The sequence below is a fragment of the Staurois parvus genome, unplaced genomic scaffold, assembly GCF_062004578.1.
Source record: "Staurois parvus isolate SC_StPar_1 unplaced genomic scaffold, SC_StPar_1.0 ptg000543l, whole genome shotgun sequence".
Lineage (NCBI taxonomy): Eukaryota > Metazoa > Chordata > Amphibia > Anura > Ranidae > Staurois > Staurois parvus.
This window is the reverse complement of record NW_028318339.1, coordinates 1,873,542-1,899,912: the sequence shown is the minus strand read 5'-3', so window position 1 is coordinate 1,899,912 and position 26,371 is coordinate 1,873,542. Positions and strand designations below refer to the sequence as shown.

At 38.6% G+C, this 26,371-nt stretch overlaps 1 protein-coding gene across 2 annotated transcripts in view; it reads right to left on the bottom strand.

The window, feature by feature from the left end:
• Positions 1–26,371, bottom strand: part of TASP1 (taspase 1) — a 663,695-nt gene that overhangs the window by 92,894 nt on the left and 544,430 nt on the right. For both annotated transcript variants that reach the window (XM_089690787.1, XM_089690788.1), the window contains exon 11: positions 8,507–8,585. In XM_089690787.1, the coding sequence (XP_089546913.1) occupies positions 8,507–8,585 (79 nt within the window). The remainder of the gene's footprint in view (positions 1–8,506; positions 8,586–26,371) is intronic.

Below are 26,371 nucleotides of genomic sequence, written 5' to 3'. Positions count from 1 at the left end.
AATGTTTGCTTTTCATTTAGTTGCATAATAATTATGCACACTAATAGTTGTCCAATAATTTTGCACACACAGATATTTTTCTAAGAAAGCTAAAACCTCAATTTTACTTTCTTAAATATTCAGGTTTGAGGTTATTTACATTTTGGATTGACCAAGAGCACTGTAGATGTTCAATAATGAAATTAATCCTCAAAAATAAAACTTGCTTAATAATTGCACATACGGTGTACATTTAATGTTTTACATAGCTATACCGGCAAAAGGGGCCAGCCTGAATTGATCTAGAAGGGCTTAATTTTCTGACTAAAGTTCCACTTTAAATAAAGATTTCTGAGACTTTATGTAAAGTCTTAAATTATTGGAGGTTCTCTCATCTGAAGACAAGCAAATCCTGGAATACAATTCTAGCAACTTTTTACTTTTCAATGCAGTTCTCAAACACGAGAAATATGCATTTCTGAAAGTAGGGGCACTGAGGGGGAAAGGCTTCAGTTAAGTTTGCTTCTGGGCTCCATCTTGTACCTCCTTCAGTTGGGTGATTGTTGGGATACAGGATGTTAGTTTCCGTCCTCCTCTAAGGCCTTACTTAACAGGTAAGAGGGTAAATTTCTTGGCAAATTAGTTTATCTTTATAACCTTTAAATGGCTCCTAGTTCTTCACCATCACAGCATAATGCTTACCTATAGTCTGGTCAGTAAATAGTTTTTTCTTTTCCTCCTCACAGTAAGATGGTGAGACCAACATCTTGAGTTTGAAAACAATTTCACGGTGCAATTTCTGCTGAAAGAAAAGCTGCACTTTGCAAATATTGTGAGAAGAAATATTCTTTCCCAAATGCTACAAGGATGACAAACACATCCTTGCATGCCAGATATGTCCTAAAGACATTAGAAAATACTTCATGAAATTAAATGAGGACTATAATGAAAGTGAACGTAGATTTTTCCCTCCAGAGTTCTCAATCCAGAAACACTCTTTTTGCTGCCTGTGGATCATCACAAATTTTTAAAAGCAAGTTTAGTCTATTTACTGAATAAGCTGTACTTTTATTTCAAGCATAATACTGTTATATACACTAAATTTCACATTCTGTGTGACAAAATGACTTATTTGTAAATCTATTCCACACAATTTTTTCAAAATTTTACATCTCTAGTTTGGAGTGTGTAATGTACTGCATAGTATACATACAGTCCGAGTATGTCATGTAACTAAGTGTACTAAGTGAGGTGGCCAACAAAACCTCCTGCACAGCACAGCCCAGCATTCCAAATCAGTGAAAATGTTTACACTTTTGCTAATATCAGGGGTCTCCAAACCTTTTAAACAAAGGGTCAGCTTACTGTCTTTCAGACTTCGGAGGGCCAGTGGGAGTGGAAAATGCCTCAGGCTTGGTGGTCAGTGGGAGTAAAAAATACATAGCACCTGTGGCATCAGTGGAAGGAATAGTGCCCCATTACTGGAATCAGTGGAATTATGCCCCATTATTGGTGTCAGTGCAAGGAATAGTGCTCCAATGGAAGGAATAGTGCCCTGTTGCTGGTATTAGTGGAAGGAATAGTGCTATGTTTTGGGTAAGAGGTAGGAATAGTGTTCCAATGTTTTTATCAATGGAAGTAAGCATGGCCTATCATTGGTGGCAGTGAAAGGAACAGGGTCCCGCTGTTGTCATCAATGAGAGGAATTCTGCCCCACTGTTGGCATTGGTGGAAAGAATGGTGTCTTATTATTTGTGTCAGTAGGAGGAAATAATGCCTTAAATCACTGAGAGGAATAGTGCATTTTTTTTCATTTGTTGTTTGTATAAATTCCAGGAATGGATAGACAGAAATGCAAATACGTTAGCAGGTGAAACAACCTTATATATTTTTAACTTGCATTATCTATTTTCCTGAATTTCAGCATTAAGCTAACATTTGACCATTTATGTGATTATCAATATGTGTAAAACATATTGATTTAATACAATTTCTATCCCTTCTAAAATGTGACTAATGTTTAGAGATATATTTATTTCAATAAGACCAGTTCATATTAATGCATATGGTGAGCACACATTTAGAAAAATGGTACATATAAAACACACAGTTAAAACAGGGTTCTTTGAAGCAAATAAACACAAATGTATTAAAAGGATGCACTTTCCAACAAGCTTATTGTCTAATCAACAATTGTAAGATGTACAAGGACTAAAATCACATTAGAAAGTCCTGCAAGTGGTGATACAACAAACGTAAACTAGACTGTGGTCAGCTGCTACAGCAATGATACATTAGTTTACTAAAGATTCTATTAATCTAACTAAAAGCTAAGGTATATTTTTACAATTTACAAACAAACATCACAAAAGGAAATGAGAATGTTATGCCAACATGTAGAAATAATAATTACAGGAAATTCTGTAAGAGGTTGTACTTCCTGAATATAAAATCGGTGCCTTTAAAAAGACCACTGAACACTCTGTAATTGTTCTCGAAGCTTTAACCATCACTCAAGTGATGGCAAAGCCAGCAACGATGAAGGGTTATTAAGGAACAGGCAGATCCCACATGGGAGTTTTTCATTAACCTTCTCTTACATTGCTTAATTACATATCCAGATTTCATTCCAATTTCAAGCTGGATGCCTTAATTTAAAGATAGTACCCACATCCTCTAGAAATCAGTGCCACAAAAAAATTAAAAGAATCCTTAAAGAGAGAGCTCCAATTAAATACCACAAATCAATAGGCTGATCCCTTAGCAAGCAGATGGTTAAGCCACACAAACATCAAGCTAGCATTTGTTAAAGTGTGTTCTCTTCATTTTGTAGGTTCTTGGTGAAGAATACCCCTTGCAAGTGACTATTCATTCTGAAGTGAAAAAACTCACAAACGCATGGGGTCATCACAGACCTTCACGCAGGGTATCATCAGTCCTCAAACTCAAATATTTATCAAGTGAAAAGCATGTGACAAGGGTTAAGTAATGATTGCTAACAGACAAATTACAAATGTCAAGCAATGAATGATGCATGACAATAAGCAAAAAAAAAAAACGAGGTAAAACTGGATCCACCACAAAATGTAGATTTACTGGAGAGATGCAGGGTTTGACACATGCAGGTTCTTCAGAGTTTGTCAGGAACTTGAGTTAGAATATCCCTTCCCATCCTATCATAATTGTGGCAGGTAGATGGATGAGTTTCCAATCCAACTGATTATGCATGCAGGTCACAGGAAATAGAAATATTTAAAGCCTATCTTAATTCATTAGTTTTCTTTTTTCAGGCTTTTTTTTACCGTTTATGACCATCTGGTAATACACTTCCTGTGCCTAGGTAGCTATAGTCACTCTTCCACTTTTTAAAGGGAGACACGGTTACCACTCAGGCTAGATCTCTGTCTTCTTTTCTTCATCTTTATTATAGGTGATATTTTTCTTCTGTAATCTACATACCTCCCCCTAACATTGCTTTTACTTACTGGTCAGCTTACAAGAAGTGAAAAGAACAACAGATATTTTCTGTATTTGATAAGGATGTTCTTAGCCTGACAAAGCAATGCAGCCACCACATCTAAGGACTGCTAAGTTGCAATATGTGATATATTTGCTCTTGTGTTTATTTTCCTTAATAATATAAAGAAGCTCATCTAAAAAGTCATGTTTGAACTGCCACATTCATAACAAGAGTGAAGGGAAAATGCTGGCGTCCATATTGTGAACACATTTATCCCCCTCACCTCACACTAACCTGTGTTCTGGAATTTCTAACAAACCAGTAAGGGAGGCTGTTGCATTATATACATGTGGGGTCTCCTTGGCTCCCTATATGGTCTCTCTTTACTTAATAGAAATAGGATTTTTTCCCCAGAGTACAGGGCACAAAGGTAAAGATGTGGTGTAGACATTGAGGGTTTGGCTGCTAAAAATTTGCTGTCTTGGCTGCATGTTTTAGGAAACGAAAGTGCAGTTAGAACTGCTAATTGAATGGATTAAAAAGCCACCAGGTTTACATGCTTGGGGAATAAAAAGGTTCACCTAATGGACAACTCCCCTAAACCATGTCACTCCTTTCACTCTTTTCAGAGCTTTAGCCTGCAGTTGGCTGAAAACAGGTTACAGGAGTGCAGAATGAACCGCGCTCCTGTGATCCATAGGAGAAGTAGAGCCAAAAAAGGCTTGGCTATACTGTTCCTTCAGCTTGCACATGGCAGCTCATTTATGAGAGATTTCTAGAAGGTACAGAATCTTTAACAAATATTTCTCACGCAATGTGAAAAAATATATCTGTAAAGTTATGTAAATTAATTACAATAAAAACACAGAAATAATCACTAAATCATCACTAATGGATCCAAATATTTTCACGTAAGGCACATAAGAAGTTGAATGAAGATCACTGTATGCAAGTTAAGTGGTGTCCAGTGACTGTAGTATAAATAAATGTTTAACTAAAAACTCTTCCTGCGCCTAGTGAAACACCCTACTATAGGTTCTATCCTGCTGCTGTGCAATGTGATCAACACAAATTGTAAAAAATATATATAAATAAACAGCGCAAATATAGACCTCTATATCAAATCAATATACAAAGTGCAAACATATATAAAAAATTAAATAAATAGTGAAGTCCATCAAAATTAATAAACACAAAATTCAAAAATAGTTTGTGCAAACAGAAATTTTCAAATTCTTCTTCTATTATAAAGAAACTTCCACCTTCCACCCGTGAAAACCAACATCAAATGCACTCACCAGATTAAGGTGAATGAAACGCCTTTTAGGAATTTATGGGATCCTAAACCCTCTTTGGTATCCACTCTATAGGAATCCTCACCTCCAGCATAGACTCCACCATCCAACCAGGGAGAAAAAAACTCAGATAGTGTAATATTGCAAAACACCATTCATAAGTGAAATCAAGGATTAAGGCCACTCACATTATAATCGCTTTAAAAAGGCATATTTATTAAGACCAGCTTCTTTCCAGATGAACAGCAAATGCAAGGCAACCTCTCACAGAATCTCACATCACAGCTCCAGGTTACACTTGTAACCTGGAGCTGTGATGTGAGATTCTGTGAGAGGTTGCCTTGCATTTGCTGTTCATCTGGAAAGAAGCTGGTCTTAATAAATATGCCTTTTTAAAGCGATTATAATGTGAGTGGCCTTAATCCTTGATTTCACTTATGAATGGTGTTTTGCAATATTACACTATCTGAGTTTTTTTCTCCCTGGTTGGATGGTGGAGTCTATGCTGGAGGTGAGGATTCCTATAGAGTGGATACCAAAGAGGGTTTAGGATCCCATAAATTCCTAAAAGGCGTTTCATTCACCTTAATCTGGTGAGTGCATTTGATGTTGGTTTTCACGGGTGGAAGGTGGAAGTTTCTTTATAATAGAAGAAGAATTTGAAAATTTCTGTTTGCACAAACTATTTTTGAATTTTGTGTTTATTAATTTTGATGGACTTCACTATTTATTTAATTTTTTATATATGTTTGCACTTTGTATATTGATTTGATATAGAGGTCTATATTTGCGCTGTTTATTTATATATATTTTTTATAAATAAATGTTTATCTGAAAGGTTTAACTTTGGTAAAAAGTACGATGGCACATCCTACATCAGAAGGAGAAAGAAATGCTACAACTTTCACAATAAGGTAATTCAAAGTCAAGGGAATAATACACAAAAAACATTTCCATGTTGCTGAATATCCCTTAGAATACCAGTAAATCAATAATTAAAGTGAAACTGAAGTTGTGTTGTAAGAAACAGCTAACAGGCAGGCTTTTATTGCATTAGAGACCTTCAACGTCTCTTCGGCAATAAAATGCCCCTAGCTGCCAGCTTGCTGTCTTCTTTGGTGCTGCAAACTGAGCTGCACATGTGCAGCTAAGCTTACAGTGCTAGGCCGGTGACTGGGTGCCGAGATGACAAGCTCTGTGCATCCCCCATTGGCCAATGAAGAGGCCTGAAGACCGACACTGAGGAGATGCCTGTGAGGGACCATTCGGATAGGTAAGCCTTCACCCTTTGGTTTCACTTTCAGATATGAAGAGTATACCGCAACTGTATATATGCCAAGCACTGCCTACCCACCAAAACTGAGCAAGGAAACTAGCGAGAGGTCAACAAGAGAGACATAACCATTCTTGCCCAGAAGAGTTCACAAGTCAAAGCTTTGAAGGAGAGTGACAGAAGAAAGCTGTTGAATCTAAAACACACGACTTTGTCTACAGTTTGCTAAACTACATCTGAGAAACTCTGAAATCAGCCTTTTTGGCGTAAGCACATGATAATAACTGGTATGTAAGGCAGAGTTATGCGAGCGCTACTTTTACAATTCCAGCTGCTAGGACACAAAAAAGTAACCATAAGAACAAATAATCATAGAAATATGTGCAGCGCTGTTATAACAATTGCGCAAAAGGTGCTTGTTAAATGATGATAATATATTCCACCTCATACAAATATTTTAAAATGCAAATCACGCAGACAATATATCAAAATTATGCCATAGATACAATAAATAAAATATAAAGTGCAAAAAACGTATAAGACCACATATGGGTGATTATAGTGGTAAATATGTGAAAGTCCAAAGAATGAACTTGAGGATCATAGCAGATCTCAGCAAAGGTGTTCAACTTCTCTAGATCAGGAGTGACAGATGGTGTGACTAATAATAAGCAACTAGCGCACTCGCCAGATGTGTGCTATAAACACGCATTTGAGATCACTTTAGTCTCATCAGGTCAGCCAGATCATCTACTCCAGGGTATGGTCAGTTTCCTGTTCCCTTCAAGGTCCCTTGATTGGTATCACTGCATCAGGTCACATCTAAAAAAGGCTCTGTGAGTGATGAGACTCACAGAGATCCCAAAGAGGATGCCACATAGCGTGATACTGCTTTTTAACAAAGGATTTTTATTTCCAGATTAGGTGCATACAACAGAGGTAAAAAACGACTCATTTTTAGAGGTGACCTGATGCAGTGATACCAATCAAGGGACCTTGAAGGGAACAGGAAACTGACCATACCCTGGAGTAGATGATCTGGCTGACCTGATGAGACTAAAGTGATCGCAAATGCGTGTTTATAGCACACATCTGGCGAGTGCGCTAGTTGCTTATTATTAGTCACACCATCTGTCACTCCTGATCTAGAGAAGTTGAACACCTTTGCTGAGATCTGCTATGATCCTCAAGTTCATTCTTTGGACTTTCACATATTTACCACTATAATCACCCATATGTGGTCTTATACGTTTTTTGCACTTTATATTTTATTTATTGTATCTATGGCGTAATTTTGATATATTGTCTGCGTGATTTGCATTTTAAAATATTTGTATGAGGTGGAATATATTATCATTTAACAAGCACCTTTTGCACAATTGTTATAACAGCGCTGCACATATTTCTATGATTACATGATAAGAACTGCCCCATTCCTAACATTATGGATCATGCTATGGAGATGCTTCTTTACATCAGATCAGGCCCTGTAAGGATTTTGAAGGTATAAAGTATAAAAGACATACAGCTAATACAAATATTGTTTATACTCTTACAGTTTGTTTTCTTTAGAAATCAGCTAATGAATGTGTACAAAAACGTGTCCCCTGTCAGCATGCTGTAGAAAAGGATCCTTGCTCTCTCTGTGGAAGCAGTGGTCTCTCAGCAGAGGTCCGATACACCTGTTGCTGAGTCAGATCTATACCTCTCTACTTAGTAGGGAGAATGAGCTTTGCTGGCTGCAGAGCCAGAGGTCTGACTCGGCAGAGGGTATTTTGGACCTCTGCAGACCACAAGAGTCATTCTCTGCAGTGTACTGGCAATGGCAGTTGTTTCTATTCTGACTGTGGGTGCTTACTAAAGAAATTAGCCTGTAAGACTTTGAGTGCCTTTTCTTTTAGCGCACCAGGAGTGGACTTTGATGATTTAAACTGAAAGTTTGTTTGTGTTAAAAATTGTCAATACGCTGCAAAGAGCAGCTACAGAGAGGGACTGCTACTTTTTATTAGGGGCTTTGATAGAAGAACATTTGTCATTGTTGAAACATGTAAAGCTACTACCACTTCCATTTTTTAAATAACCCAATTTATTGGCCAATGAGGTGACAAACCAAAACACCTGGAAAACCAAGCATTACAGGTAAATATAACATATCAAGTGCCAAAGTTGTAAGATTTGCCAAAGAAAAACATTAAAAGACAAGCACGCCAGTACATTTATTTATGTAAAGATTTCTCTATAAAGTGTGTTTTGATTAAGAGACACAAAGAAATCAAGATACAAGATAAAAATATGGACATAGGAAGATTCAAAGCAGATGCCACTTACAAATGCACTGTGCACAGTAAAGAAACAAGGGGTATAAATAGAACAGAGTTGAAATAGCACTGACAGATACAGCTGTGTACAGAATGCCGATGTGGCACACACATGTTCTTCTTTACTCACTCGCTTGAGAAAAGTAGCAGTAAGTAATCATTAAATGGAAGCAGTAAATACCTGAAGTACTCACAGCTGTAGAATATGGGTTGTGAACTCCAGTGTTTTCAGCCCAGCAGCCACATCCATACAGAGCAGCCTGTACACAAGACAATAGAAAACAATTAAAGCCAAAATCCAAACCAAATTTAATCCAGTTATGCATTTCTTAAAAAAAACCCCCAAAAACCCAAATTTTATTTTTTATCAATTGATCTATCATAAGTAACTGAATCAGTGGATGTCATAACCTGCACAGGGGCATTCAGAATTGGAAAGGGAAGTATTAGGAAACAAGCAAGTCTCTAATGATTTGAACCAGTTTCTTTGTCTAATATAGTGAACATTTTTACACGAGGGGAGAATTAAGTGATGCACTCAGCTTTTGTTCCTTCAAGGTCCAATAAATAAGCTATGGTAGGCCCTAGACAGCAAGGGAGAAGAAGCACACAAATGAGGTTATCCCTTTGTACAGCTTTACAAGAAAACACAAAATATAGCTATGATTCTGTACATCACACTGTAAACAGTACTGTATTTGGATGCACCATTTGAGCTTACAGAAGTAAAACTGGATCTAATTAGTAAAACCAATTTCCTGGAGCACAGTACAGGACACGGCCTCTTTAATCATTACAACTAGGTTATTTGTACATTTTGCCTATGTGACAGGATGCTTGCAAAAAAGGAAGGCTACAATGGCATCCCCAGTCCAGTGTCCTGTACTCCAGGAAACAGATTTTAAAACAGTCAAAAACCCTATTTTCCTAGTCATACAGTACAGAACATCCAAAAGCAGTTCAACTGAGTAGTGGGCAACACAGCAAATACCACCATCAGGCCCACACAATAAATGGGTCGAGAACTATACAGATTTAGAGAGAAGCTTTAGCTCAAAACTGGCCTCAGTGAAGGCTTGAACATCCACCTGGCAGAACCTAAACTTGTGAACAAAAGCCCATCTGGCTGCCTTGCAAATCTTACAAACAGAAGTTTGATACTGACTAGCTCAAGGAACACTAACAGATCTGGCAGTGTGCTTTAACAGGGAAGGAAGGAACTCTGTACATCAGACTATAGGTTCTAATTACAACTTGTCTGATCCACCTAGCAATGGTTGAGCAACAGGCAAAAAGACCCTAGTGAGAACCTTCAGAGGCCACAAAGAGGAAATCCGATTTCCTAAAAGCGGCTGAAGCAGAGAGGTAATATCAAACAGTGTGCACCATGTGCAGAAAGTGAAGAGAAATTTCCCTGGGATGTTTCAGAGCAGGAAATAAGGCCAATATCAGGACTAAGGTGGGAGGCAAGGCAGTGTTCAGGAGGTCTTATTCATCAAGACATCTTTGTCTTTGTATAACACAAAGAAAGGCTACTTGCAGAATTTTTGTTTTAAAACGCAGACTCTCCTTGCAGAGAAAATTGCTACAAGAAAGATCACCTTACAAGCAAGGTCAGACAATGGAATACCCTTAATAGGTTCAAAAGGTGGCTTCTGGAGAGCTGAGAGAACCAGACTGAAAACCCAAGTGGACACAGGAGAACAAAACAGGAAGAAATGTAAGCTACTCCCTAAACAGAAAATGAGAGGCCAACAGTCTCTGAAACAGAACAGCCAAGGCCAAGATTTGGCCTTTAATGGCAACATCTTGACCACACCAGACTGGATTAAGGACAAAATATGTTCCACAGAGTACTTTCTAGGACTAAACGTTCCCCGACTTGCACCAAGCAAAGCAGATCTTCTAGGTGTGATAGTAAACTTTGCTAGAAGCCAAATTCCTAGCCTTTAAGAGGGTAGAGATAACAAAATTTGAAAGCCATAATGTTAAAGCCAGAAACCAGAGTATCACATTCTCCTGAGCCAATTTGTTGCGATGAGGATTACTGAAATGGTCTCTTCAAGCCTGCAAAATAGACGAGGGAGAATCTGGAGGAGCAGAAAAGGCATATATCAGGCTGATCTGCCAACGCATGAGGGCCCCTTGACTGGAAGCCAGATACTTATTTGGTCTCCTCCACCGTGGCAAAGGGATTGAAAGACCTCCAGGTAAAAAGATCATTGCTCCACATCTAGATGCTGATGACTGAGAAACCCCATCTACCAATTTTCCATGTCAGGGATGTGAATGGTGGACAGGCTGAAACATAAAGTTCACTCAAGAAAGGATCAAGTTTACTTCCTTTAGAGTGGCATGACTTCTGATGTCACCTTGATGATTGATGTAGGCCACAGCCAGGGCATTGTCTGACTAGGTTCTCATTGGGTTGCAGTAGAAGAGTCTAGTGCTGAAGAGACAACCAAATTGTCCTGAGTTCCAGAATATTAATCAGAAAGCAAGATTCCTCTGACAAATAAGTCTCCTACACCGACAGGGAGATCAGGCCTGCTCCTCAGTCTGACAGGCTGGCTTCCGTGAGAACAACCTTCCATGACAGTGGAAAAAAAAGGGCTTCCCTAAATTCATAGCGAGGTTGGAAATACAGATAATGTGATCCTCCTGCGCTTCTAATATATTAGTGATAAACCTCATATAAGCTGCTAACACCCAAACCTAAACCCTATAGGTGTGAATGCAAAATTGTATAAATAAATTGGTGTAGCGCTAATCAATATATCACATATGAATAAACATACATAAAGACATATAAATTTAAAATAATAAATATAATGATAAATACAAAGTGATCTGATCCAGTCGGGATCTATTTGTGACACACATAAACGTGACACAGAAACGTGAAAAAACAAATTGGTTCCAATAGGACCCAATATGGTTTCAAAACACATTGTGACTCCTACTATTGTGACACTTCTATCTTGGAAGAGTACAACATCAACTGGACACAGAAGCTTGGGGCCTTCACATGAGGATGCAGAGACAGTTTTTCCCAAGGCAGAAAGGTTCTGGACAGAGCCGTGTCAGGCATAACAACCAAATACTACAATCTGTGAGATGCATCCAGCAATGGCTTTTTAGGTTGAGTATCCAACTGAAGCTCAGCATGTACAGTTGCAAGAAAAAGTATGTGAACCCCTTGGGATTACGTGGAGTTTTGCATGAATTGGGCATAAAATGTGCTCTGAACGTCATCTAAGTCACAACAATAGAAGAACACAGTCTGCTGAAGATAATACTACACAAACATTAGATGTTGCCATGGTTTAATTGCACATAACATGTAAACATTCACAGTGCAGGGAGGAAAAAGTATGTGAACCTTTGGACTTAATAACTGGTTGACCCTCCTTTGGCAGCAATAACCTCAACCAAACGTTTCCTGTAGTTGCAGATCAGACCTGCACAACGATCTGGAGTAATTTTGGACCACTCCTCTTCACAAAACTGTTTCAGTGTAGCAATATTCTTGGGATGTCCGGAGTGAATCGCTCTCTTAAGGTCATGCCACAGCATTTCAATCAGGTTGAGGTCAGGACTCTGACTGGGCCACTCCAGAAGGCGTATTCTGTGCTGTTGCAGCCATTGTTTTGTTGAATTACTTGTATGCTTTGGGTCATTCTCCTGTTGCATCACCCATCCTCTGCGGAGCTTCAGTTGGTGGACAGATGGTCGTATGTTTTCCTGCAAAATGTCTTGATAAACTCTGGAATTCATTTTCCCATCAGTGACAACAATCCGTCCAGGCCCTGAGGCAGCAAAGCAGCCCCAAACCATGATGCTCCCTCCGCCATGTTTTACAGTGGGGATGAGGTTTTGATGTTGGTGCGCTGTGCCTTTTTTTCTCCACACATAGTGTTGTGTGTTCTTCCCAAACAACTCAATCTTGGTTTCATCTGTCCACAGTATATTTTGCCAGTAGTGCTGTGGAACATCCAGGTGCTCTTTTGCAAACTTCAAACGTGCTGCAATATTCCTTTTAGACAGCAATGGCTTCCTCCGTGGTGTCCTCCCATGTACTCCATTCTTGTTTAATGTTTTCCTTATTGTAGATGTGTCAACAAAAATGTTAGCATGTGCCAGAGATTTCTGTAGGTCTTTAGCTGACACTCTGGGATTCTTCTTTACCTCATGCAGCATTCTGCGCTGTGCTCTTGCAGTCATTTTTACAGGACCACCACGCCTAGGGAGAGTAGCAACAGTGCTAAACTTTCTCCATTTGTAGACAGTCTGTCTTACCGTGGACACATGAACATCAAGGCTTTTGGAGATACTTTTGTAACCCTTTCCAGCTTCATGCAAGTCAACAATTCTTGATCGTAGGTCTTCTGAGAGCTCTTTTCTGCAAGGCATGGTTCACATCAGACAGTGCTTGTTGAAACCAGTAAACCCAAAACAGGTGTGTGTTTTTAAGGACAGGACAGCTGTCAGCAACACATCCAATATCATCACACTGATTGGAGTCAAGGTTGGCTCACTCCTGGCTCCAATTAGCTCTGGGAGAAGTCATTAAGCTAGGGCCTCACATACTTTTTCCTCCCTGCACTGTGAATGTTTACATGTTATGTGCAATTAAACCATGGCAACATCTAATGTTTGTGTAGTATTATGTTCAGCAGACTGTGTTATTCTATTGTTGTGACTTAGATGACGTTCAGAGCACATTTTATGTCCAATTCATGCAAAACTCCACGTAATCCCAATGGGTTCACATACTTTTTCTTGCAACTGTAAAAGGCATCTTAAAATTCTGGTAAGCTTGTCTACTGGGCACATGAGGGTCTTTCTGAGATAAACTGCCAGATCCACTGAAGATATACCCCATTTCTTTGTGAGCTTAAATTAAGTGAACTTAAATTCCATGAGAAAACATTTCTGGTGGAAGGAACACCTTTCAGGATAAGCCCAGTCTAAGCACAAAACACCCTCCAAGTGAGGAAGTACAGGAAAGGATTGAGGATGTTGTGGCAGACGCCATGATCCAAATCCTGTAAACTTTGCAGTGGAGGACTCAGGAAGCAAAAACTGAGAATTAGTTAATTACTTCTTCCATTAAAAGAGAGCACTTCCACTTGTGACCAAGGCTGACCAAGCTGGCAAATATTCCAGAAATCTGCTGTACCAGCAAGAGCAGATGAGAACTGCTCTCTTGACACAAAGGAACTAGAGGAAGGAGTCCCAGAAATAGTGAAGATGCCAGATAGGTATAAGGAATCAGAGCAGCATAGAACACACTGACCTCACAAAGATACATTGCATGGGGGGCCTGCACTCAGGTTCCTCCCTACCTAAAGAAGGTATTTGGGACTCCTCATCCTCTACATCCCCTCCTCTCTGCCATTGGTATGGCCTGCCCCGTCCCCACAAGGAAAAGTAGTGTGGCCACTCAATACTTGCCGTGACCCGTAGTCCTGCAAGGTATGTCCTGCTGAGACCAGTAGCCCGACAAGGAAAGCTCTGCTGTGACCTGTAAGCACACAAGGAGTGCTCTGCTGAGATCTGTAGTCCTGCCAGGGACACTCTGTTGTGGCCTACAGTCCAAAAAGCCGTCGGTCTGCTGTGACCTGTAGTTCCCCAAGGTACTGCTCCTGTTTCCTTCAAGCTTGTATTGCTGCTCACTTAGCATAAAGATGGCTCCCAGAGCCTTCTGGACTGCTTCTAAGCTCCGTTCCTGCGATGTAGTACTCAGGACGGTTCATGAAACCATATTATTTCCCAATCATTATGCAGAGTAACAATGAATAGTAAAATTAAAAAAGTTCAGAGAGCTGTTTTTCCTTTCTTATCTTGGAGAAATGGGCCGGGGGAGGGGGGATGTCACTAGTAGTGGGTACCAGCAGGGACTAACCCAAGGCACTCACCAGTCTATGATGCAGGACTCCCTAGGGGGACCAATCTTCACTCATTATGGCAGGCAATGGCACAGAGGCCTTCAGAGACTAGATTCCCAGGCTAGCTGGGGATCACTACCCTGGACCTGTATAGCACCCTACCAGTTTGCAGGGCAATATTTCATTGCGCAGTGTCAACAGGTTCTACAGGTTATCCCCACCCATCTTGCTCTGGCAAGGTCTAAGGTACCATTCCTCTAAGTATAGAAAAGCGGGAGGAAAATGAATCCTATTAAAAGACGAAACTGTTGAGAAACATAGCTACATGACCATCACCTAAGATATAACATATTAAGACCTATTAACCAAAAACTTAAGCCTTGTCTAATTGGGAAGGATTATGTCAGGGGACTTCTTGTCATTTTTTTGGCAGTGTCCAATTACCTGAAGGTGGCAGCATAACTCTTGTAATGGAGCTAAAGATACACTGTGTCCTGGGATAAATGACAAAAAGTATGGTAGGTGTGCTGTAGTTTATAAGAGGATTTGCTTATTATGCGCAAAAGTATCTGTCCAATGTGTTGCTGTTAAAAAACAACAAACAAAAAAAAACAAAATCAGAAGGCTTTAAATTACTACTGTAGCCTCCCTAGCAGTCTGATTATGTCAGTATTTCTGTGCTCAAAGCGGTACATTTTTTTACATGGAAATATGTAGTTTTTTTATTGTAGTCCTGTAATTTTTAGGAATAACTCACCGAAATCTGTCCGAACAAGAGTTTAGTAAAAATCCTGGGTAGGATAAAATTTGAAGCACAAAATCATAAATTGTAATTTAATAAATAATCATAAAAAAATAATAATAATACATTTAATTCAATAATAAAGACAAACCAAAAACACTGAAATTTGAAATAGAGCGCCAAGTTCGCACATCACTGAGCAAAGTCGCAAAATCGTTTTCAGTGTCTGATGACGAATTTCCCCACGAATCATCACTCAATTCTGCAAGTGGTTCGAATTTACTATCGTTCTCTAGCTGGTCTAAAACCGCTTTCGACCTAAAAGGGACGCTTTTTGGACGCCATGGACATTTCTCAGTTTCAAGGCAGAAAAATGCAGGCAGGGCACAGGACAAAGCACTAGGGACAAAATGTATGTGAAATGGTTTGATAAAGTAATGTTTTACTATGTGATTGTAGTGTATTTAGTGAATGTCACTTTTTGATATTTTTACATTTCCCACCAGTTCCGTCCCCGTACGTCCTGACGTTGCAGGGAATGGAACCCGGAAGACAGATGCCAGCATCGGCCAGAGGACATGGCCAGGGACGCTGCAGGGGGGACATCATGGGAGTGCAGCACAAGGTAAGTGCAGAAGAGATCCCGGAGCAACGCTGCAGGGTATTCCTGAGTGTAGCTCGGGGTTACCGCTTGTAGTGCTGAAACTTTACCCCGAGCTACACTCGGGAATACCGCCAGGGAGGTTAAACAGGACATTTGGGTGTTACCTATAGAAACCCAATTACTTGTCTACTGCTGGCTAGAGAAATAAAACTGAAATCTGACTAGTCATACCACAGCTACTAGCGGTTCTCTTCATTAATTTTAATTACCACATTTTCTTTATCTCTTTGAAGGTTTAGCTTATTCTGCCATTTTACCCATCATAAATCATATAATACTATACCAGAAAACAGATTCCAGAGTGAATATTTCCAAGGACCACACAAGTGGCACTCTGTCCAATAAGGGCCCTGCACATTACTTCAGCAAAGAAACATCAGATTGCATGAGATCAAAGTGCTAGTATGGAAATATCACAAACCCCCAGCAGTAATGTAGAAATGACTAGACAAAATTATATGACTGTAAACAAGCTGCATTCACTCAGAACCATGAATCATTAGAATATGGATCAAATGAAAGAAAACACCATGCTATTAAGACACACACAGCACCACTTGAAACTGATCAGTAAACAGCTATAAATGGTGCCCAAGGAACACTGCAAATATGCTAAGTTACACTAAGGAATATGTAATATTTAATATTATGTGCTGTATTTTGTAGCCAAATCTCTCTTGTATGGTTAAACGAGAATGCAGCCTATGGTCACATGACTCTGCAAAAAACTCCCCCCATTCCTTTTCTTATAAGAATGGTGGACAGCCTACAGAATGTATAACAGAAAACTTCAGGACTGACACATCACTTATCAAATGGAGTTGCCAAATATTTTTTATTACTGACACCGAGATGATTTTAAATCAAACCGGTAGAAGAAAACAAAAACTGAAGTGGCCTTTACTGTAAAGACATTGCTAGGCCATTTGACTCTCCTGTAGCATACCATAGGGCTCCAAACAGGGAGCATAAAAAAAGGTAATTGCCATGCAAACTTCTTGGTCACTGTCTCCATCTTCATAAGAATTACTCATTCATATGGTTCAGGTCTAATGCACACTGCAACTGGCAAGCACCTTTTTTACAGGTATTTCACATTTTATTTCTGCCCCTAAACACCCCTCTATGTTAACCTATGTGTCCATGCACACATAGGCATTTGGAGGAAGGGGTGTTTAAGGGCAAAATTGAACGCATCAAAATCCAAAAATAGCGCTTTAGAGTTTTTTCATTTCACTGACCAGAATAAATTAATATTCTGGACAATGAAATACAGGACCAGTCGCTTGATGTGTCTTAGCACATTTGTAAAAACACGGCTTAGGTGCATTTGTGAAGCTTTTACAAAAGCCCCAGTGTGCATCAAGCCTAAAGTTGGCCATACACGTGTGGATTTTCGATTAGAATATTCGTAAGAAAGTCTTATGAAAATTCTTTGAACATTCAATGAATGGACGAATGTTCTAAAATTGTCTTTTGCTTTTAACATTTGAATTTAAAACAAATGTAATTTCTGAACGATAACCACATACACTGGCAGAAAATTTGATTGATCAAGAAAACTTTACCTTCCTGCCCCTTCAAAATTTCCCATCACTGCTGTCGAAATGAACATCGATTTCACCCCACGAATCATTAGAAAACCAAACAAAAATTCTTGAAATGAAAATTCTTGAACAAAAATCTATACGTGTATGGCCAGCTTTATTCCTACTTCATAAGCATTACAATTAGCTCTTCACTGTAATTAAAGTGGTCCCCAACCACCTTTTCAAATTTGTTTTAACACATTTCTGACATGTAACAACATACAGTAACAGTTTAATTTTCCAAAATGCTGCACCTTTTATTACGATTAAACAGTCTTTGAGATTCAGTTTGTGGACTTTCTTTGGGATTATATATTCTGTAAGTGACCACCTTAGAAAACAGTTGAAAGCATGGTGGGACATCTGTACCATAGAGAAATATTTGAAGGAGGGCATTATTAGCAGGAGGTTGAGATGGGAGGTAGCACCACAAGATGGTTTGAATGACCAGGAATCTAACAATGAATGGTTAGAATTTTTCAATAGAGGGGGAGGTGAACTACAATTACTCATTTTGAAGAGGAAAAAAAGAAAAATGGATAAATTGGAAGATTTAAGATTAAAGATTTACAAAATTCTTTGAATACTATTAGGGAGACCACTGAATATATAGAGTTTAATAACACCATTAAAAAGAAATTGGAAGAAGTTCATAAAGATACACAGAAAAAGAAAGTAAATAAAATATAATAGAGATCTCACTGATTTTAAAAATAATAATATTAATAAGTGGCAAAGCGATAACACAGAAGGAAGGGATAATGAGTCCAAACCCATGGGTAATAGTGCTGCATCTACCCCAGAAAAGAAAGGTGATGTTGATATAAAATCTCGACCTAATGTGAACAATAGAGGAGAGGCTTCTGGTGTAGAAAAAAAAATGTTAAATAGTCATAAATTCATTCAGAATTCACAATTTCACAATATAGATCGCCTCAGTGGAGAAAGAGGAGGTCCTGTAAGGGTAGAACAGCCTGTAGAGGATGTAGAGCCGGTAGAAGGGTTCAACAACAAAAAAAAGGAGAGACTAAATAATGAAGGAATTTATAATATTAGCAAAGCCACTTTGTCTTCTAAAGAATTAAATATTTTGAACTTATGTTTGAAATGTGCTCCTAAAAAACCAATAGACAAATTTAGTGTATATGTGGATATACATAAATATGTCGGACAATTAAATTTGAAAAAATATTTGATTAATCTTAATACTTCTGATCAACACACACAAGTAAAAGTGGTTAACAGTGGTCTTAGGAATAAGTCCACTTTCAATCCTCAGAATTCAGCTAATCAATGCTTGGAAGTATTTAGGAGTTTGGTACTGAAAGATTTGGACACTATTACCCCACACAAACATGTCAATCCCACATATATTTCAGAGGGCATTAAGAGCCTAGAGAAAAGAAATAACATCATAATAAGACCAGCAGATAAGGGAGGTGGTGTAGTTGTCATGGAAAAGGATTATTACACACTCCAATTACAGGAAATGTTAGCAGATGTCACTACATATAAAGTATTGAAAAAGAATCCCACTAATAGTTATAAAGTACAATTAAAATCACTTACACCAATTGTTCCAAATTATTATGCAAATTCTATTTACATCCTGTTCCAAATTATTATGCAAATTATATTTAAGTGTCACAAAGATTAAATATTTTGTTTCTCAGTTTAACTCATGGATGGCATTGTGTGTCAGGGCTCTTTTGATCACTGAAAACAATCTCGGACACCTGTGATAATTAGATTGGCAGGTAAGCCCAATTTAAGGAAAAACTAAAGGAGGGTGTTCCACTTTATTAAGCAGAGCACCATTTTCAAGCAATATAGGGAAGAAAAAGGATCTCTCTGCTGCTGAAAAGAGTGAAATAGTTCAATGCCTTGGACGAGGTATGAAAACATTAGATATTTCATGAAAACTTAAGCGTGATCATCGTACTATTAAGATATTTGTGGCTGATTCAGAGCACAGACGGGTTTGTGCAGAAAAAGGCACATTGAGGAAGATTTCTGCCAGATCCATGCATCGGATAAAGAGAGCAGCTGCTAAAATACCATTACATAGCAGCAAACAGATATTTGAAGCTGCTGGTGCATCTGGAGTCCCACGGACATCAAGGTGTAGAGTCCTCCAGAGTCTTGCAACTGTGCATAAACTTTCTATTCGGCCACCACTAACCAATGCTCACAAGCAGAAATGGCTGCATTGGGCAGAAAAATACATGAAGACTAATTTTCAAACAGTCCTGTTCACTGATGAGTGCCGTGCAACCCTGGATGGTCCAGATGGATGGAGTAGTGGATGGGTGGTGGACGGCCACCCTGTTCCAACAAGACTGCGACGTCAGCAAGGCGGTGGTGGAGTCATGTTTTGGGCTGGAATCATGGGAACAGAGCTGGTTGGCCCCTTTATAGGCCCTAAAGGTGTAAAATGACCTCTGCAAAGTATGTGGAGTTTATGACTGACCACTTTCTTCCCTGGTACGGAAGAAAGAACTATGCTTTCCGTAATAAAATCATCTTCATGCATGACAATGCACCATCTCATGCTGCAAAGAATACCTCTGCATCAATGGCTGCTATGGGGATAAAAGGAGAGAAAGTCATGGTGTGGCCCCCATCCTCCCCTGACCTCAATCCTATTGAGAACCATTGGAGCATCCTCAAGCAAAAGATCTATGAGGGTGGGAGGCAGTTTACATCCAAACAGCAGCTCTGGGAGGCTATTCTGTCATCTTGCAAACAAATTCAAGCAGAAACTGTCCAAAAACTCACAAGTTCAATGGATGCAAGACTTGTGAAGCTGCTATCAAATAAGGGGTCCTATGTTAAAATGTAACGTGCCTTGTTAAAATGTTTAAAAAGTTAAAATGTTGTTAAAAGTTTGATTGAAATAGCTTTTGATTTCAGTAAATATGCTGCAAACACAACAAATGACAATGTTCAGTTCTTTACAACCTATAAAGTGTTTTGAAACTTACTGTATGTAATAATTTGGAACAGTGCATTGTAAGTTTTTTATGTTTAAAAAAAATACTGTTAGCATTAGGAGGTTTGTTCAATAAAATTTGAATTGTACTCTTAATAGTTGATACCATGAGAATTATGTTGACTGTTATTTACATCAATTATTTAGGTAAATGAGAAAAATATCATTTGCATAATAATTTGGAACAGGGTGTATAGAAGAATGATATCGAAATAAAGTTATTTCGAATAAAGAGAAAAAAAATTTGGTGCCCAGCAGTTTGAGAATTCCAGTTATATACACATTGCCAAAAGTACATAAAAATGCAACACAACCTCCAGGTCAGCCTATAGTGAATGGAATCTGTTCAGTGATGGCTAGATTGGGGGAATATTTAAATACATTTTTGAAAAAAAATGCTTTGGACACTAAGGCATATTTGAGGGATACGAAAGATCTGTTACAACATCTTGAAACTCTACAATTAAAGGAGAGGAAAGATATTTGGTTTGTAACTGCGGATGTTAACTCATTATATATGATCATCAATCATGATGATGCTCTGTTAGCCCTGAATTGGGCCTTAAGTCAAAGAGAAGACCTTCCTCATAGGAATAAAGTGTTTCTAGGTAAAGCCTTAGATTTTTGTTTATCGCATAGCTACTTCTGGTATAATAATACTTTTTACCAACAACGGAGTGGAATAGCTATGGGAGCAAAATAGGCCAATATTTTTATGGTGGAATGGGAAGATAGTGCAGTTTTTCTCCATCGCCCACAAGAGTTGCTGTTTTACAATAGATATATAGATGATCTCATCCTAATTTGGGAGGGATCAGAGACATTTTTATGCAACTATATGACCAAGTTAAGTGATAATAAGAAATCCATCAAATTGGACTATCAGATGAGTACAGATACTATCAATTTTTTGGATGTTACTATACGGAGGATTAATAGTAAGGTCATCACCAAGGTATATTTCAAGCCAACAGATAGGAATTGTTACCTATCAATTAGGAGTGGTCACCATCCAATGTGGCTTAGAAATATACCTAGAGGGATGTTTATGAGGGTTAGAAGAAACTGCACTTTAAAAGATGACTATAAAACGCAGTCAAAGATTATTAAAATAAGATTTTTGCAGAAAGGGTACTCATAGGAATTCCTGGAATATAACTTGCAGAAAGTATTAAATGTGCCCAGGTCTTTATGTTTAAACACTAAGACTAAAGATGATAATACCACACATCAGTGGAATTTCTTATCCAGTTTTCATTCAGTATAAAGAAATAGAACATATTAGTCAGAAACATTGGCATGTACTTTGATGGATAAAATGTTAGGGCTGGTATTACCAACAAGGCCCAGATTTATTTATAGGAATAAAAAATGTTAGATGCACCTAAAACAGGTTTCTATGTTTCCATGTGAAAAGGGATTCAAAGCCTGTAAAAAGTGTAAGGCATGTCGAACAGCTATAGGCAATGTAGTCAAATGTAGGTCTTTTGATGCTAATAAACATGAATTTAAGATACCTGAATTCATAACATGTGATACTACTTATGTGGTATATGCCATTAAGTGCCCCTGTAATCTTAATTACATAGGCCGGACTAAGAGAGCTCTGAAAGTTAGGATTACTGAACATATAAAAAAGGGATATTCATATCATATGTGTCAGATCATTTTGCCAAATTGCACAGTAAAAATCCTATAGAGTAAGAGATCTATCTAAAAGGGAAACCAAGTGGATTCATGCACTTCAGTCTTTAGTGCCAGGAGGGCTGAATGTGGAAGTGGAAATTAACTGTTTTATCAGTGATGTATAGGAGCACATTAAAACCTTTAGTGATTAATTTAAATTTTATTTTAATTTCATTTCTATTTTTAGGTTTATTTTATTTTATATTTATTTTTCCTTTTTCTTTCTTATGTTTATTTTTATTGTTATTTTCATTTTTATTTATTATTTATTATTTGTATTTTCATTTTTACTTCTATTTTTATTTCATTTAATTTTTAAGATAAATACATCTAAAATAATTATGCTAATCAGTGAGAGAATATTGTAATTAAAGCTAATGATGGTAAGAGATAATATAATGTTCATGATGGTGTTTACATATCCGCATGTATTCAATGATAGCAATGTATATGCATGCTGTTTCAATGTCAGTAGTATCATAATATTTGTCATTTATATGACATATGGTATTGCTGTCATTGTCATTATAAAGAAGGCAATTATAGTTTTAATGTTTTAAAATGTTTGATATTTTTGCCCTGTTATAGCATACGCATGGAGCTTGGTGGTTGCCAGTAATTGGTATCACTTCCTGTGAGATGGTAGTGAATCAATTAAACATAATTATCAATCTGGTGATCCAATTAATGTCGCCTGATATAAGTGGTAAGCCGCACTGCACCGTCACCCCTATGAGTAAGTCAGGATACGACGAAACGCGTCAGTGCGTGACGGTGCGACAGACCGGAAGTGACGTTATGGCGTTCTGCCCAACAGTTCCAGAGGTGGTGAGAGCACCATGCGGAATCTGCGTGACACTAGGATTGATCATTTAGCCTTGTTGATGTTTTTAATGTTGTAAGTGTATTACTTGGAGCAATAAAGTAATTTGTCTTGAATAATATACTATTGGAGCGGATATTTTTCTTCTCTTTCCATGATATGGTGGAGTGCAGTTTTTCAATGATCCTGGCAACCAATCTTAGAAGGGTGATTCTTAGAGGAACCTCCTGGTCTAATTAATGGATATCCTCTTGATTATGCTTTAAAAAAAGGCTATTTCTGGTGAGTGCACACCTGAGTGGGGGTGCATGGTGGGCTCAGCACAGAGTTTCAACATGTTTATGTTTTTTACGTCACATGAATTCATTTCAACACTGGACTAATTTCTTTTCTATCACGCGACTTTTTCTGAGCTTTAATATATTTTTTTCACAAGATACGTGGATTAGGGGTGATACTATATCATTTTCTTTGGGATTATACCATCAACTGCTGCAGCCAGGTGGGTGCATTTCCTCAGTCTCTTCAGAAAGCAAGAAAAAGCAGGGAGCCAGGTCAGTGCCCTGCTTTTCTTCCTTTACATGTATGTGAGAGATTTCCCTGATCTTTGGGGAGAAGCTGCCAGAGCATGTGTGTCATAGATGTCAATGCCTTCACTAATTCCTGCATCCAGTGTTAGGCCCCTAAGGACTTGAACCTTCATAGCTCACTTTCATTTTGAGCACTCATACTGCTTGTAATTATTTACAAGATTGTGTGTACTCTTCAGAAAGCAACAATGTAACTTTGAAGCAAGTCAGAGTGAGGGGATGTATCTGTACCTGACATTTGTGGGCACTGCCAAGAACTGCACCTGGATTTCTATGATTGGGTCATCTCTAATTTAGAATCTCAGCCCAGAAAATAAATGCTAACCATGGCAAGTGCCTGAAGAAAAGTGGCAACTGATTTCCAGAGAAAAAAATATGATAAATGATTTAGACTTTTTAAGAAAGTAGTACTACAATCGCTGTAAGGGGTAATAAATAACTGATGTGTGATACATTACTTAGCAAGCAAAATGAACATGCATGATGCTTGGTCCACTTTATTAACAATTAGACATATAGGTTGATGGTAACGGGGCCAGTGACCAGAAAGCTTGGTGGATAATTGCATTACATGGGGCCCCAGGAAACTCTACAGAGCAGCAGAGGTGGTAGATGGGCATCTAGATGTGTTTGCTAGCTTTACTTTACGTTCCACTTTAGACATTTTTACCTGTTTAAGGGTCAGCCAGCTGCATGCCTTAAATATATTTTTAGGTTTAATTTTAAGTTGTATGCTTTTTGTTGATTCCTATTTTCTGCCAGCCTTAACTAGTGTAATTCTGCTGTTGTTAATTACAAATGCACATAAACATTGAAGTGTGTAAAGGCACCTCAAAGCATAACTGATTAAGTAAATTTTTAAAGTAATAATAGATAACAGCTCCAGAAGGTTTTCCTGAAGATGCATTGCACAAACACGTTGAGCCACTAGAGGGGGTTTTCTACACATAGCATCAGATTTCACTTGTGCAGCATGTAAATTACAGGTCGTCATACACCCATGTCCTTGACATGACTTATTACTTAAGACATAAAAGTTACAATAGTCATGAGCAACAGTAACATTCCCAAATTTTATTTTAACATGCTTTGTCTTACGGTTGGTTCACACGTGCGTTAATCCCATGTTTAAGAGGCATTTATTCAGCATTTTTAAAGCCTCATAACTAAGGATGCACCGATATATTGGCAGCCGAAACATATCGGTCGTTATCGGCATTTTGCAGATAGGGGAAAAAAACTGCAGATAATGGTACCGATACATGCAAAGGCACGTCTCGAGACTTTTATGCAAAAAAACCCCCCTGGTGACTTCAATGCAACATCGCATCGCATCGACTTTCATGCAAAGTCACGTCCCTGTTGATTTTAATGCAAAAACTCCCCCTAGTGACAATGCAAAGTTGTCAGCCACATTAATTTTTGTAAAAAATTTAAAAAACTGTCCACTTTGGTTTTCGGCCAAGTGCATCTTGAATTTTCAGTTGCAGCACCAGAATTTTCATTTCGGTGCACCACTACATAACTGCCCTTCAATGTCTGCCATAAATGTAACAATCACACTATACAGTGCTGTACACACAGATGTGGAGATGCAGCATGTTGCTTTCATGAGGCATTGACACTTTCCAGCTGCCTTTATTGATTTCATTGGTAATTCTGTAACCACACCTTAACACCTATAGCATTTTTGGAGCGCTCTGAAGGATTTATAAAGCGATAGCTGGGCACACTAAATTTTCAGAAAACTTTTGGAGCCTTTCATTCATATATAACATTTAACCGAATATGTTCCCTTTTAGCCCTCACCGCCATCTTAACAGTCAAAAATACTTGCCTCCCGACAGAGAAGCTGCTGCATGGCGTTTGACAACTCAGTGAGTCGGTATCCATAGAAACGTAAGGGCGGAGACCTACTTTTCAACTCGACACCTGCACCCCACAGCTCAGTAGGCTGTAAATGATTTTCCTCTTATTCTTTATTCTTAACAATAAAGGTTGACAGGAATCAACTATAGCCTATGGGACTTCAAGGCAGCGCGAAGATGAAGAGGTCTACAGCACTTGCATTTCTATGGAAATCCGATCGCCAAGTTGCCAAAGGCCTGAAGGTGAATATTTTTGAACCTAAAATGAAAGAGAAGTCCAGGATGCAGCATGGAAATCTTTTATTATCCTTTAGCTTCTGTTCACTTTATGAACAGCATGTGAAGCGCACAGGAATCTCACCACCTTCCTGTGCAATTCAAATGCAATTCAGTGTGACGCAACTAGAGCACATTCAGAATGGGCTCATATTGCTCCACACTGCATCAAAGAAGTGCAAGCACCTTTTTTGGAACTGCACCACAACCGCATCGTATGGTCTTTTTGTACCATGAGATCCAGTGTGGGCAAACTGCACAGCGATTGTGATGTGTTTGGAGTGTTGTTAACTTTGTCTTGAAGCCCGCAGTGGATCGCAAACATGGTGTGATTGCAATGTGGTGTGGGAAATGCTCAGAGATCACTGATTTTCCTGCACCGCATGTGTGAACCTAGGCTTAAAGTAGTTATAAAGCCAAATCATTTTGTACCTTAATGCATTTCCTGCATTAAGGTAACATATGTCCCACAGATTTTTTTCACCCCTCCACAACATTTACCTGTGCCCTTGCTCAATGCAGCGCTGTAGCCATCTGCAGCACCCATTGTCTCTCGTTCTCTTCTCATAGCACAGCCATTGGCTCCTGCTGCTGTCAATCAATTCCTGGGGGATGGAACAGAGGATGGGGCTGAGCCGTGCTGTGTCTGTGTATGTATGCACACAGCCTGGCTCGGGAGAACATTGGCACATGTGCCCTCATAGCAAGCAGCTTGCTATGGAGGAACAACAAGAAGGGCAGCAGCAGAGAGTGCCAGCGGGACTCCAGAAGAGGAGGTAAGGGACCACACTGAGCATTCCATTGCATAGAGCAGATAAGTATAAACCTCTTAATTGTAGGGGAAAATATGCCTTTACAACTACTTTAAAAGCAACCCTGTCTTTAATTATTACAATTTAAAATGTGCATACCTGAAAAAGTAGTG